Source organism: Passer montanus, unplaced genomic scaffold (assembly GCF_014805655.1).
Source record: "Passer montanus isolate IOZ18808 unplaced genomic scaffold, ASM1480565v1 scaffold8, whole genome shotgun sequence".
Classification (NCBI taxonomy): Eukaryota; Metazoa; Chordata; class Aves; order Passeriformes; family Passeridae; genus Passer; species Passer montanus.
Window position 1 is genome coordinate 13,529,383 of NW_024373256.1, and position 14,388 is coordinate 13,543,770.

The 14,388-nt window shown below is 51.6% G+C and overlaps 3 protein-coding genes across 10 annotated transcripts in view; 2 read left to right on the plus strand and 1 right to left on the minus strand.

Annotated features, from left to right (window-relative positions):
• The window catches only part of NPRL3 (NPR3 like, GATOR1 complex subunit), a 52,658-nt gene extending 39,966 nt beyond the window's left edge, over positions 1–12,692 (minus strand). For 4 of the 8 annotated variants that reach the window (XM_039732399.1, XM_039732408.1, XM_039732398.1 and 1 more), the window contains exon 1: positions 2,011–2,166. In XM_039732399.1, coding sequence (XP_039588333.1) covers positions 2,011–2,128 — 118 coding nt within the window. In that variant the 5' untranslated portion in view covers positions 2,129–2,166. Of the gene's footprint in view, positions 1–2,010; positions 2,168–12,353 lie in introns of those variants that run through there. The other 4 variants (XR_005630217.1, XM_039732403.1, XM_039732404.1 and 1 more) reach the window with 3 other exon arrangements.
• Positions 956–10,572, plus strand: LOC120513225 (hemoglobin subunit pi). Its single transcript, XM_039732414.1, has 4 exons — positions 956–975; positions 8,207–8,375; positions 9,306–9,510; positions 10,062–10,572. The coding sequence occupies exons 2-4, from the start codon at positions 8,281–8,283 to the stop codon at positions 10,188–10,190; spliced, it is 429 nt and encodes a 142-aa protein (XP_039588348.1). The 5' UTR covers positions 956–975; positions 8,207–8,280; the 3' UTR covers positions 10,191–10,572.
• Positions 12,693–12,698: 6 nt separating the features above from the next.
• On the plus strand, positions 12,699–13,759 carry LOC120513226 (hemoglobin subunit alpha-D). The gene is made up of 3 exons (XM_039732415.1): positions 12,699–12,863; positions 12,982–13,186; positions 13,580–13,759. The coding sequence occupies exons 1-3, from the start codon at positions 12,772–12,774 to the stop codon at positions 13,706–13,708; spliced, it is 426 nt and encodes a 141-aa protein (XP_039588349.1). The 5' UTR covers positions 12,699–12,771; the 3' UTR covers positions 13,709–13,759.
• The last annotated feature ends 629 nt before the right edge of the window (positions 13,760–14,388 follow it).

A 14,388-nucleotide genomic window follows, 5' to 3' on the forward strand; every position in this document is an offset into this window, starting at 1 on the left:
GTTTTTCTATTCTCACTCAAAAGAAAATTTAAAAAAAAATAGGAGAAAAAATTTATCCTTCAGGGGATGAAGAGGAGAAAGTGAAACATTCACAGAAACGTTAAAAAAATAGGGAAACATTTTTATCCTTCAGGGGATGAAGAGGAGAAAGTGAAACATTCACAGAAACTGGCACAGGTAACAGTTTGCAGTTCAAGAGTGAAAAGTAAAAGTCTGACCAATGCAATTTCCCACCTTATTGCTCAGTTTTTGTTGGTTTTTTTTGTTTTTTTTTTATTTTACAATGCTCCCACAGTCATAGAGAGGGAAAACCTTTATCAACAAAAAGCAGGAGGGGGGTGGCAGGGAAAACACAGGTAACAGTTTACAATTCAAGAGTGAAAAGTCTGACCAATGCGATTTCCCGCTTTATTGTTCAGTTTTGGTTTTTTATTTTACAATGCTCCCACAATCATAGAGAGGGAAAACCTTTATCAACAAAAAGCAGGATGGGGGGGTGGTAGGGAAACAGTCAGCAAAATAAACAACTCTTCATGTCTCACCTATAAAAGTAGAAAGGTAATTAGAGATGAATCTCTCTTCATAAACTGACTCACAACCTCAGCAGAGGAGTTAAACTTCTCCCAGCACACAGCCACTAGCACACAACCCAGATCACACAGCTCCATCACCCCGCAGCACCTTTAGGCCCTGCACTGGTACTGGTCCCAGTCCAGGCACTGTCCCAAATCACATGCCTCAAGGACGTGCCAGCACTGCACCTGAATAGTTCCATCCTCCTGTTTTCCAGCAAAACTAAACCTCTTCCAGCACACTAATTCAAGAACACAGACTAAAATTTTGTAATTCCTATTATTGTTAAAGCTTATAGTGTTTACTGAATCACTTCCAAATCAGTGCCTTCCTTCTCCTCCTGCCTCCTCCTTCCCCTGCAGCTCCCAAAACCCACGGAATTCACCTGTCCTGGGGACAGAGGTAAGGCACCAGGTGGGCAGTGACACTGGCACTAATGTGGATCAATTGATGGACGAGAGGGGTCCCAGGGCACCTGGGGGCAGTGAGGGCACTGCAGGGCAAGGGCTGAGAGGTGCAGAGTCCCATGGGGAGCTGTGAGGGGTGCCAGGTCCTCGTGGACAGGGGGAGTGAGGGGAGCCCGGTACCCACAGAGGGTATGAGGGGTGTGAGGGACTACAGGTACCCACAGAGGGTGTGAGGGGTGTGAGGGGGATTACAGGTACCCACGAATGTGTGAGGAGAATGACAGGTACCCACAGAGGGTATGAGGGGTGTGTGGGGGATGACAGATACCCACAGACAGTGTGAAGGGTGTGAGGGGGGCGACAGGTACCCACAGAGGGTATGAGGGGTGTGGGGGATGACAGGTACCCATAGACAGTATGAGGGGGATGACAGGTACCCACAGACAGTGTGAAGGGTGTGAGGGGGATGATAGATACCCACAGACAGTGTGAGGGATGTGGGGGGGATGACAGATACCCACGGACAGTGTGAAAGGTGTGAGGGGGGTGACAGGTACCCACAGAGGGTATGAGGGGTGTGGGGGATGACAGGTACCCATAGACAGTGTGTGGGGGATGACAGGTACCCACAGACAGTGTGTGGGGGATGACAGGTACCCACAAAGGGTATGAGGAGTGTGGGGCGCATCAGGGGTACCCAGAGACAGTGTGAGGGATGTGGGAGGGATGACAGGTACCCACAGAGTGTGTGAGGGGGATGACAGATACCGGGGATGACAGATACCAACACACAGTGTGAGGGATGTGGGGGGGATGACAGATACCCACACACAGTGTGAGGGGTGCGGAGTGCCAGGTGAGAGGTGCCAGGCCCTCATGGGCAATGTGAAGGACGTGAGGGGGGCTCCGGGCCCACACGGGGGGTGTGAGGGGTCCGTGCGGGGTACCAGCCCCCCACGGGAGGATGCCAGGCCCCGGCGGAGGCTGCGGCGGGCGCGGGGCAGCCGCAGCTCCCGGCGTCGGCACTTACTGTCCTGCGCGGCGGGGTGCTCGGCGCCGCGCTGGAACGGGAAGCGGAACAGCAGCTTGTTGCCGCGGCTGCCCGAGCTCACCAGGATCACGCTGATGGGGCTGGTGCTCTCGCCCATGCCGGCTCGGGCTTCCCGCAGGAAGGGCCCGGCCGCTGCGCCTTCCGCTTCCGCCGGCACACGGTGCGGCCGCCGCTACCGGCACCGGCGGGACCGCTGTACCGGGGCCGCTTTGCCCGGGCCCGCTGTACCGGGCCCGCTGTGCCGGGGCCGCTGTGCCGGGGCCGCTGTGCCCGGGGCCTCCGCCCCACGGCCCGTGCCCAGTACATCCCAATGCCCCCAGTTCTGACCAGCATCTCGTACCTCCACGGCCCGTTCCCAGTACATCCCAGTGCTCCCAGTTCAGACGAGCACCTCACAGCAGCCCCATCCCCAGTACGGCCCAGTGCTCCCAGTTCAGACCAGCACATCACACACAGCCCCATCCCCAATACAGGCAAGTGCCCCCGCTTCTGACCGGCATCTCACGGCCACACAGCTCGTTCCCAGTACAGCCCAGTGCTCCCAGTTCACACCAGCACCTCTGCGGGTTCATACCCACAGCCACATCCCCAGTTATGACCAGCACCTCACACACAGCCCTGTTCCCAGTACAGCCCAGTGCCCCCAGTTCAGAGCACCAATTCACACACAGCCCTGCTCCCAGTACAGCCCAGTGCCCCCAGTTCAGAGCACCAATTCAAAAACAGCCCTGTTCCCAGTACAGCCCAGTGCCCCCAGTTCAGAGCACCAATTCACACACTGCCCTGTTCCCAGTACAGCCCAGTGCCCCCAGTTCAGAGCACCAATTCAAAAACAGCCCTGTTCCCAGTACAGCCCAGTGCTCCCAGTTCAAACCAGCACCTGACACTTACATTCTCTCAATCATCCCAGTGTCCCATGGACACCACTCCCTGTTCCACACCCTCCCAGTTTATTCCAGTGCTTCACATGCCTGCAGCCAGCACCTTCCAGCTCAGCCCAGTGGCCCCAGCATGGCCCAGTACCCCCAGTTCAGCCCCGTACCCAGACAGGGCATGGTGGCCCCAGCCCCAGATCCCTCCACGGGGGCTGCTGGATCCTTGAGCACACAATGCTGTTATTTGGCCACTTTGTGGGCTTTCACACAGTTCAGTCATTAATTCCAGAACTTTTCTGAGAGCTGGTAACAAAGAGCAGTGATGGTTCATCATGTCCCCCATGCCCAGACCCCCTTGGGTTATCATCCTCATGGAAGAGTGGACAGGCACTGGAACTGCCCCCACGGAATCACAGCCCCTGGAAGACTTCAAAAAACATGTGGGTGTGGCACTTTGGGACATGGTTTAGTGGTGGTTTGACAGTGCTGGTTTAACCTAACACCTTGAAGTGTGTGTGTGAATAGGGATTTCTCAAAGTGCGCTCACTCTGCCATGACTCTTCTCATGACACTTTCCCTCTTTTTTTTTTTCCACATCATCAACTTTCTAGTAGCAAAAGGGAAGAAAAGAAGAGCTCCATAAAACAGTATTAAATAAGGAGGCTCATTGGGAATTAGAGTGGGAATGGAAATAAAGGAACACGGGGTAAAGCCTGTTGCAATGCCTCTTTGGGACATTTCAAACAGTTTTTTGAAATAACATATCTGCCTTTCTGGAGCTAATTACACATGTGCTGCACACTGAGCAGAAGGGTAAATTAATTGGGAGAACAAAGGTGATTTGTTGTGGGTTGGAATGAGGCCATGAATGCTTTTTCCCTAGTGGGAGAGGAACTGGTGACGTCTCCTGGGTTTGCTATGGACAAAAGATGGGATGTAGGAGCTGAATGTTCATCTCCACCCTCCCTGCACCAGCCTGGGTGCCACTGAGGGTGGATTTGCAGGTGGAGAATCCCTCTGTCTTCCCTTCCAGTCCCTCTCCATTCTTCCACCATCTGGCAGTAGATTGCTTCCATCAGAGCTGACAAATCCAGCATGTCAGTATTGCAGATGAATGATTGCAGAGGGCTTTTCCAACCTTAAAATGGTTCTGTGACACCAGGGTGCCTGCAGGGGGGCAGCTGTGGAAGTCAGACCTGTGGGCTCCCCGTGCTCATGGAAAAGCTGGCTTGGGCTTGTTGCTCATGTTCACAACTCTGATACACCCTGCCTCATGGTTCCTGTGCTTTTACTCCTGCCTCTGGATTAGGAAGGGTGACGTTACTCCCCTGGCAGCAGTCTTGGTGCCTTCTTTTTTTTTCTTTTTTTTTTTTTTGTGTTTAACCAAAATCAGAAGTTATCAGCAATTCTATGTGAGGATGCCCTGGGGTTTTAAGCAAATTCTTCTGTATTTCATTGTATTGCTTAGATGCTTGGACACTCTGAGATATCCCCACTCTGGGTTTTGCTCTGCAGTCCCCCCAGGGACACAGGACAGAGGTGGGTGGCTGAAGAGGGAGATGAGCAGCCCCAGCAGGGTATAATCTGCAGGGCCATTCTGCACAAGGCCAGTGATAACAATTGAGCAAGAGAAGGCAATGCTGAGGGGAGAGAGTTGTCCTGGGGTGATTAAAGACCAGTCGTGTTATCACAGCAGAGCACTCCTTGTACACCAGCACTGGGCTGTCATGTTAAAATTTCAGTGTGCCTGCTTCAAAATATAATTTTACTTTCTCAAATAATAAATTATAGGCCTATCTGTCATTCCCAGCTCTTGGACATTTAGTTGTAGTTAGCCTTGTCATTTAAAGCAATGATTGCAAGTTCTTCAAGCCCTGGTAGGAAATGAAAGAGTAAAGCCAGGATATAGACTCCACTTTTCAGACTTCCAAAATGTACTATGCCTCAAATATTTCAGAGTTAGAGCACATATATGTCCCCCCTTACCCACAGTATTCTCCTTGAGGGGAAGGCAATTCCTGTGGATAATACAGGCCCATGGGGAAAGTTATCCCTGATCTCACAGTGATGCCATTCAATTGGATTTACAATCAGGGCTGTTGGAAATTAGAATCCCACTTTTACAATTAGCTAATAAGTCTGTTGCTTGCTTCTGCTGTTTAAAATTAGAAACTCTGGTAGCCAGCTTTTCAAACCGATTTTGGATTTAAAAAGACCTACATTAATTTTTAAAAAAATCCCCTTTGGTGATTTCCTGACAAAGATTCATGACCTGCCCAAAGGTTGACATTCTGCAGTGGATCTGTGGATCATCATGAGAAGCAGCAGCAGGAGAGGAAGGCAGGTGTGATGGGGTTTCCCAGAAGACATCTTCACTAGTGGCCCTGTGACAGGAACAGCAGCAATCGTGTTGTCCAGCTCCTTGCATTCCTGAGGCCAGGAGCCCATGGGTGGCTGGAGCTCTGGGATGAAGAATTTGGCTGAGAGGTTCATGCAAAGCTGGGTCATTTTCCATGTCACGTTGTGTTGAGGAGCAGATTTCTCCAAGCAGCAATCCCCAGCACAGCCCTGATCCTGAGTGAGCAGTGAGCTCCTTCTAGCAAACCACTGTCACATTTTGGCTGCTCTGGCATTTGAGATAGCGCAGTAGTAACTCTCAGAAAATTAATTCAAATAATTCCACAATGATTTCAGTGATGATGAATCCTCCTGTGCAGACATCACTCTGTGTGCACACAAACCTTAATCCTGCAGTCACAGAGGAGCAATGCCCAGGTTACACAGAATAGGAAGGAGTCCTGATGGTCTGTGCCTTATCCCTGTGTTTATCTGGGTCACAGCTTGGTTGAGTAACCCCTGATTAAAAGCACTCTCACTGAGGAGAGCTTGGAGCACTGCCATGCAACATATAAGAGGCAGCACTTTGGGGAGGAGACAAAAACATTATGTAAATGGATATTTCACAACAGCATCTATATTTTCAAAGTAAATTTTCTATGGGAAGACTGCAGGTTTTGGAAATGTGTGTAGCAAGGGGTGATGAATACAGCCTCTCCTGGTACTGCCATCCATTCAAGCTGTAAAACTGAATACCATGCTGTCCTTGCCTGGCTCTGCCTGTGCTGTCAGTGGCACTTTGAACTGCAGACTGCACTGCTCTGCACCTGTGTAGCCAGAATGAGCTCTGGGTTTTCAGGGGATGTGTATGGCACTGTCAAGGGGAAGGTATACAAAGAGTCCTCTGATAATATTCCCTGTGGTAAACCAATTGTCCTCCTTGTGTCTCAGATGAGTCCACTTTTATATCCCCTGTTAAAGTGAGTGAATTACCCAGCCCATGGTCAGGAGGACTGAGGAGGAGCTGTGGCACTGAACACAATCTGAAATTAAATCCCAGAGGAGTTGTTGGCCTCCACAGAGGGGATGATAATTCAAGATCCCCAAACCCAGCCAGGCTTGCAGACTCAGAGGCCCCAAGTGCTTTGTGCCTGCCTTTTGGGAAAGCCCAAGGTTTTTCTAATTTGTGTGACAGATGGCATGCAGAGAAGCTTAAATTAGAGCCAGTGCAGAGTACAGGGGTGGGTCAGAGTCCTTCTGCAAGTGCCACTGGCCCCAGCAAAGTGGGGACACCAGAGGATGCAGAAGCCACTGTCTGACCCCATCCCTGGTTCTGACCCTACCACTGGCTCATTCCCAGCTGAGCCCAGGATGCAGTGACAGGGGCACAGCCCCAGGAGAGTGGTGTCTCTTTGTAGTGTATGGATCAACTCCTCCAGGCTATGGAGTCTACCCAGAGAGGAGAGACCTATGCCCATGTGACAGCACAGAAGAGATCCCTGCCATACACACACACACAGAGGTGCCACCTCAAAGCCAGCACCTTTCCAGCAGCACAGCACAGCTCCCTGTGGCTCCTGAGGGCTCCAGTGCCTGCTCCTGTGTGACACCTGTGCTTTGGCACAGCTGCCCCAGTCCATGCACCACCCAGGGACCATTATTCCTAGAAGGGATTTCCATTAGCAGGATGACCATGGCTGGGGAACACCCTCTGTGGCCGTGGGTAGTGCTGCTGTCAAATGCAGAAACATCTCTGGCTGAGCCACACCAACCTTCTCCACACAAGTGTGCAGGGCTGCTTGGGCAGAGAACATTATCTGACCCCTCTGACTGTACCAGCCAGTGCTCTTTGCACAGCTGCCAGCTCTCAGTGGTGTCTGATGTCTGAGGCTGCTGTAGTTTATCAGCGTGGCAAAGAGATTTACCTCTGCTTTATGTGCTGGCAGGATATTTACTGCCAGAGGTTCTGCAGCAACCATCTCCAGTAGGGTATTTCTTTGACACTTTGCCCACTTATCTGTGATTACAGACCTGTGCTGGTCTTTGTTTTGCTTGTTTGGTCCTTCACCCAGCCAGGGCCCGTGCCCTGATGGTACCAACCATCTGCTGTGGGACCAGGAGCTCTTGTGCATGTCCAGCACACAGCACAGCACAGCCAGCACTAACAGGAGTGCTGAGGGCTATTTTACAGTGCAGGCAACAACTAACAGTAACATCACACAGTTAGCAAAGATGTGCAGTCTGAGGATTATAAAAAAAGAAATCTGACTGGGCTTTCTCACACACACACTTTTTCCAGTACCATACTTAATTTCACAAACTCTCTATTCCTGTATCCAAAGTAATCCTTACTACCAGTGTTATCACAGGCAGCAATTGTAAAGTGAATCCCTAATTCTTTGCAAGAGGCTGGCAAAGTGAACTCGTGAAGCAAATGGCAAAATCTGCACTTACTCTTAAAAAATCAGGATTTCATTTCTCCTCTGAACTGCACTACAGATGTCCCAGCCTGTCCCTACCACTACCTACAAAGCATTTTATGTGAAATATTGCACATGTTGCAGCCACAAATGCTGGAAGTGGCTGGGTCAGAAAGTTGTGAGCCACACCTGTGAGCCAAGGGAGGAAATGCAGATTCCTCTCCAGGTTCCTTAGCGTGCTGGAGTCCACGCTCCTCAGCTTAGAGATGTGTCCTAATGCCTCATCAGTGGAATTTTGCAGCATTATCTCTCTGTTCATGTATCAATACTTGTGCAGACAATTTCTTTGGAGCACACAGCCGTCAGGTTAAGAAGCAAGAAGCTGATAAGGCCAGCAGGCAAGGAGGACAGTGTGCTGACCCTAGCCAAGGTAGCTATTGCTTCTCGGCAGATAAGTGTCCCCCACTCCACAGCGGGCCTCTGGAGTGACCAATGAGTGCGGGCAGGCACCAAGGTCCTCTCCCCCTTCCCCTTTATAACCAGGGCTGCCAGGCTGGTGAGCCCAAACCTGCTCTGAGCAGTCGCTGCGAGGGGGCAGAGCCAGCACCTCCTGCACAATGACGCTGACCCAAGCCGAGAAAGCCGCCGTGGTCACCATCTGGGCCAAGGTGGCCACCCAAGCTGATGCCATTGGGGCAGAATCCCTGGAGAGGTAAGGCCCCAGCAGGCCTCCAAAGAGGGCTTTGCTGCTGGCATGCATCTCATGTAGAACTTGGGGGAGCAGGCTGAAGATTACATATCAAACAGCACAACTCTTGATGCAGAGTTTGATATGTAATCTTCAGGAGTTATATCTGTGCTACTAAATGCTTCACAATCTAGCAGTAGACCATGATTTTTTAAACAATTTAATAGGGGTTTTTTTTCTCCTTATAGCCATATAGAAGAATTCATAGCCAGAAGCACTGGTGAGGAATTCAAAGCCATTCATACTCAGTGTCCTAAACACCATTATCCCTGTCAGGGGATAAACTTGAAGTGGTTTATTGTACAAGTGATGCACTTTCTCTTACAGTTTTTATGCATTAAGAGAATAGCTGTCCACTAAATTCACTGGATGCTCAGGTTTCATTGTTCCAGTTGTTAAGTAACAAACTGTTAGGAAACAAGACAGCTGGACCCCCTGCATGAAGCATGGCACAGTAATTCAAAGTCCATACCAATTAAGCAAGAATAAAAGGGTCTGGAAATTATCACAAATTTTTATTATTCAAAGTGATTTAAATGCTATTTACAGCTTAGTATAAAGTATAGTGATCCCCCTTTCAGGATTCTGAGTACCATTCATATAAATTCTTATTTTTTCATTTTCATTTGAAGGTCCTGGAAACTTTGTTATAATATAATACAGGAAATTTAGTGACAGGCTGGGGCTTTTATTATTAGAAACAAAACCAAACAAAACCAAACCCAAAACTACATTAAATTTTTAATAATTTTTAACAATTCTTCTCTAGTACATACATATAAACCTGCTGTCTAATCTGCATGTGCTGCAGAAGGTTTACACTGCACTTTTTCTGAGGTTTTACCATCTCATACCATTTCTACTGCTGACCCTCTTCCTCATGTTCTGCTCCAGGCTTTTCTCCAGCTACCCCCAGACAAAAACCTACTTCCCTCACTTTGATCTGAGCCAAGGCTCAGCTCAGCTCCGTGGCCACGGCTCCAAGGTCATGAGTGCCATCGGGGAGGCTGTGAAGCACATCGATGACATCCGCAAGGCTTTGGCCAAGCTCAGCGAGCTGCATGCTTACATCCTCAGGGTGGACCCTGTCAACTTCAAGGTGAGTGAGCACAGAGACTTTCAGGGCTGGAAACTGCCGCCACAGAATTAGAGACCACAGGGCATGTGGGCTAATGGCAGCTCCATCCCTGGCTGTGCTGCACAGACAGTTTCTCATATGGTTTTTAACCTGAGATTGGGTCTTCTAATGGAAGTTCTGGCCCAGTGCAGGCAAAGAACTCCTCAGGGAGCTCCTGTGGTTTGTGTTAGACAGACTCAAATCTCTGCTGGATTTGCTGTAATTCATTAATCTGCTTCACACATCAAGCTACTCACCTGTCTTGAACGAAGTTTTAATAAATTATAAACAGTCCCACTTTGTTGCACTTGAGGAAGGAAGGGGCACATGGGAGAGGGAGTGGGATCAAACAGTGCCTTTTGCCCTATAGAAAAGACAACTGTGCTTCTTCACTCCCATCTCAGGCAGCAGCACTGCCTGTTTGGGACACGTAGCTGTCATCCCCAAGCACACTGGGCCCAAGGTCCATTGCAGACCCCTACCTTGATACCTGGTACTCACTGTGATGGATTTCCTGCTGCTTTCCCTTACAGCTGCTTTCCCACTGTATCCTGTGCTCCGTGGCTGCCCACTACCCCAGTGACTTCACTCCAGAAGTTCATGCTGCGTGGGACAAGTTCCTGTCCAGTGTTTCCTCTGTTCTGACGGAGAAGTACAGATAAATGACCTCAGCAGAGGGTGAGGGAGGCCCATCCACAGCCCAGCCCTGCTGCCACGCTCTGGGATATCACCCCTTCCTGGGCAGCTCTTTAAATCCCTGCTGCAAGGGCTCAGTCATCTGCAAAACTCAATAAATAATTCAAATGTGAGCTATGGTCTCTGTGCTTTCCTCTTGGTGTGTTCTGCCCACTCCTGACTGTTCAGGCAGGGGTGTTCTGAAATGTCTGCACAATATGGAGGGGGAAATATTAAACTTCATAAACTCATGTACTAATTCATATACTAATGAACTCATACTAAGTCATGTGCCAATTCAGTGGGGGTAACATAACATTCAGTGGGAGCAATATAGCATTGAGCAGAAGCCCAGAACAGGCTGGAGCCCTGTGACTGCAGCTGCTCACCAAGGTGTATCCACCACAGGCTTTCTCCAGACTGACCTGGAAAGAGTCTTTTACCCTGCTAGGACCTATCCAAAACCCATCCCAGCCTGTTGGGAACCAAACCTGCATTGCAATGCAGGGCATTGTCCTCTCATTGTGCCTCTCTCCATGGGGTAGGGATGTGGTATCTGATGTGCTTCTTCTGTGAATTAACCCCACTGTGCAGCCACTGCACCCCAGCTCCTCACTCATCTCCCCCCCACAATGGGATGAGGTGAAGGGCAAAGGAAGATAAAAGCAAGAAAAATTGGGGGTCAAGATCAAACAAACAGAAATAATTGTTTAGTAAGTAAAGACTTAAGTGGAAGCACAGGCAAGAAAACAAAACGGGATGCAAAGGCAATCACTCACCACATCCCATGGGTAGGCTGATGTTCAGCCAGTTCATGAGCAAAAAACATAAATAACCCCCTAAAACTCCCTCAGACCCCTTCTTTTCCCTTTGATTGCTGAGCATGGTGCTATATGGCATGAAATACCTCTTTGATTAGTTGGGCCTATCTGCCTGGCTGTGTCCTTCCCCAGCACCTCAAAATCTGCTCCCTGGGTGGGGGCAGAGTGAGAAGCAGAGACAGTCTTGATGCTGTGCAAATGCTGCTCAACAAAATCTGGAACATCAGCCTCTTACTGGGGCAGTTTGGCCAAAAACCTGAAGCACAGGACCATGTCAGCTCCTGTCCCAGAGACTTCTGGCATGAAACAGGGGGTGCAAAGCCTTCAGCCTGCTCTGATGGCCACCCTTTTACTGGGGCAGTTTGGCCGAAAACCTGAAGCACAGTCAGCTCCTGTCCCAGAGACTTCTGGCATGAAACAGGGGGTGCAAAGCCTTCAGCCTGCTCTGATGGCCACCCTGAGCCAGCACTGCAGATGGCAGTCCCTTGCCTCATCCATGGCACTGAGGGAATGTGTTTGGACAAGGAATGTGTTTAGATGGCTCTAAACATCTAAATGTCACCACAGCAGCTTTTAAAGCATTCTGCATCCACTGGTGCCAGGTAACCTGGAGGTTTAAATCCATGACTTATGTGCTAGGTCAGCATCTGGCGTGTCCCTTACCCCGTGTTTGCACCAAATCCTTCCCACAGAGGCTGAGAGAAGGATGTGAGAGTCAGAGGAAATGGCCTCAAGCTGTCCCAGGAGAGGCTTAGGTTGGATATTAGGAAACATTTCCTGACTGAAAGCCTTGTCAGGCACTGGCACAGGCTGTCCAGGGCAGGGGTGGAGTCCCTGGAGGGATTTAACAGATGTGTAGATGTGGCTCCTGGGGACTGGTTTAGTGTTGGCCTTGGCAGTGCTGGGGGAATGGTTGGTCTCGAGGATTCTAGACAACATTAATAGGATCCTTTAAGGAGGATCCTATTAATGATAATGGATCCTTGAGGATCCATTAAGAGGATCCTTTTCCAACATTAATAATTTGATTATTCTAAAATTCTGTTATTGTATGAGCAGACACCATGGGGCCTGAGGGATTTCCCAGCATTTATGGGGAGAGGCAGGAGCACACATTGGGGTGGGAAGAAGGGAAGGAATCCAAGACTGACAAGCATCACAGGATGGACTTTGGGAAGACGTGAACCCAAAGAAGAGGTTGTTCCCTGCCTGGATTTCTCTGGGAGGCCTTGTCCATGGTTCCTACTGAGAGGCCATGGGGCTCTTGGGGCAGAGAGGGGCTGGATGTGCCAAAGTCTGGAGCGGACATGGGACACTTGTGGGACCTACCTCAACACCCCCAGAGCCAAGGAGGATGCTGGCCCATGCGTGGAGAATGATGGATCACAGCAGCAGGTTTGGGGATGTGCCAGCCAGGGTGGACAAGGCTGTGGCACCCATGGGACATGCCTGGGTCTGCTGCTGTCCAAGAGGCAGCCTGGAGAGGTGCTGCCCCCTGCCCCATTGTGGTGCTGGGCTGGTGCAGTGGGGCAGGACAGGCAGCTGGGCCCCCCAGGGGCCTCCTTAGGGCAGGGCCCCCCGAGGCATCTGGGGCCCCCGAGGCAGTGCTGCAGCCGCTCCCAGGGCCCGGCCATCCCCTCGCCCCTCCGTGTGATAAGATAAGGCTGGGTGGAGGTGCCAGCAGCTATAAGAGGCGTCCCTGCTGTGCTGCTGCCACCAACCCCTGCCCACTCTTCCAGCCGCCACCATGCTGACCGCCGAGGACAAGAAGCTGATCCAGCAGATCTGGGGAAAGCTGGGTGGCGCCGAGGAGGAAATCGGAGCCGATGCCCTGTGGAGGTACAGGCCTGGGGACCCACGGGAGAGGGGCACGAGGGGGTGGGAGCCCCACGGAGGGGCCAGTGTGGTGGGTCCGGCTGGGGCCAGCACCACTGACCGTCCCACTCCCATCCCACAGGATGTTCCACTCCTACCCCCCAACCAAGACCTACTTCCCCCACTTCGACCTGTCACAAGGCTCTGACCAGATCCGTGGCCATGGCAAGAAAGTGGTGGCTGCCCTGAGCAACGCCATCAAGAACTTGGACAACCTCAGCCAGGCTCTGTCTGAGCTCAGCAACCTGCACGCCTACAACCTGCGTGTGGACCCCGTCAACTTCAAGGCAGGCAGGGGATGGGGATGGAGAATGGGGACAGGGATCAGAATGGGGGGACAGGGAGCAGAGCATGGGGAATGGAGACTGAGGGACAGGGAATGGGGGACAGGGATCGGGATGGGAGCCAGGGGATGGAGGACAGGAGATAGCGAAGGGGGATCAGGGTGGACAGCAGGGGATGGAGGACAGGAGATGGCGGAGGGGATCAGGGGGGACAGCAGGGGATGGAGGACAGGAGATGGGGGAGGCGGATCAGGGGGGACAGCAGGGGATGGAGGACAGGAGATGGCGGAGGGGATCAGGGGGGACAGCAGGGGATGGGGTAAGGCTGTGTGGGACAGGAGCGGGATGGGGACACGGGGCTGTGGCGGCGGTGCTAAGCCCCGTTTTCCCTTGCAGTTCCTGTCGCAGTGCTTGCAGGTGTCGCTGGCTACCCGCCTGGGTAAGGAGTACAGCCCCGAGGTGCACTCTGCCGTCGACAAGTTCATGTCGGCCGTGGCCAGCGTGCTGGCTGAGAAGTACAGATGAGCTGTCAGCCGTGCCTGTGTGCCATCAATAAAAAAAGATTCTTTTGCTGCAGCAATGCCTCCGTTTGTGCCGGGGCCGGGGGCTGGGGAGGGCTGGAGTGTGGCAGTGCTCCTGCCGGAGGGAGGGGCTGCGGGTGTGACAGATGTGGTACAGGAAGGGCAGCACCAGCCCTGGGCTCCCTGGGTGTCCCCCAGGGCCCTGCTTGCTTCCAGCCCTCCCCAGCACAGGATAGAGCTGATGGCAGGACCCAGGGAATGAAGCTGTGCCTGCATCCCTCCAAGGAGCAGGGCCAAGGCAAATGTGATCCTTGCATTCCCCTGAAGGATTCCTGGGGGGTGATGGGGGTGTAGGATAAATCCTGCCTGTCTCCACCTATCAAGATGGCTTTTTAGGACTTTATTAGGGGTGCTGCAGGAGCTAAGTGCTTGAATGAGCTCCAAAAGCAATCTGAGAATTCATGGAGTGAAAAAAGTCCACCGCAGACCATTAAGCACAAAGACTGTTCAGGGACTCAAGCTCCTGAGCCACAAATCCCAGCCAACTGCCAGGGAAGAACCTCCACACCTGCCCCAGGTGTCTGCTCTTCCCCTGGGACCTGGGCAGGGTAGGAATGGGATGGGCAAGTCTGCAGTCCAGTGTAGGGACACTGGTTTCAGGACTCTGGAGCCTGAATTTTAACA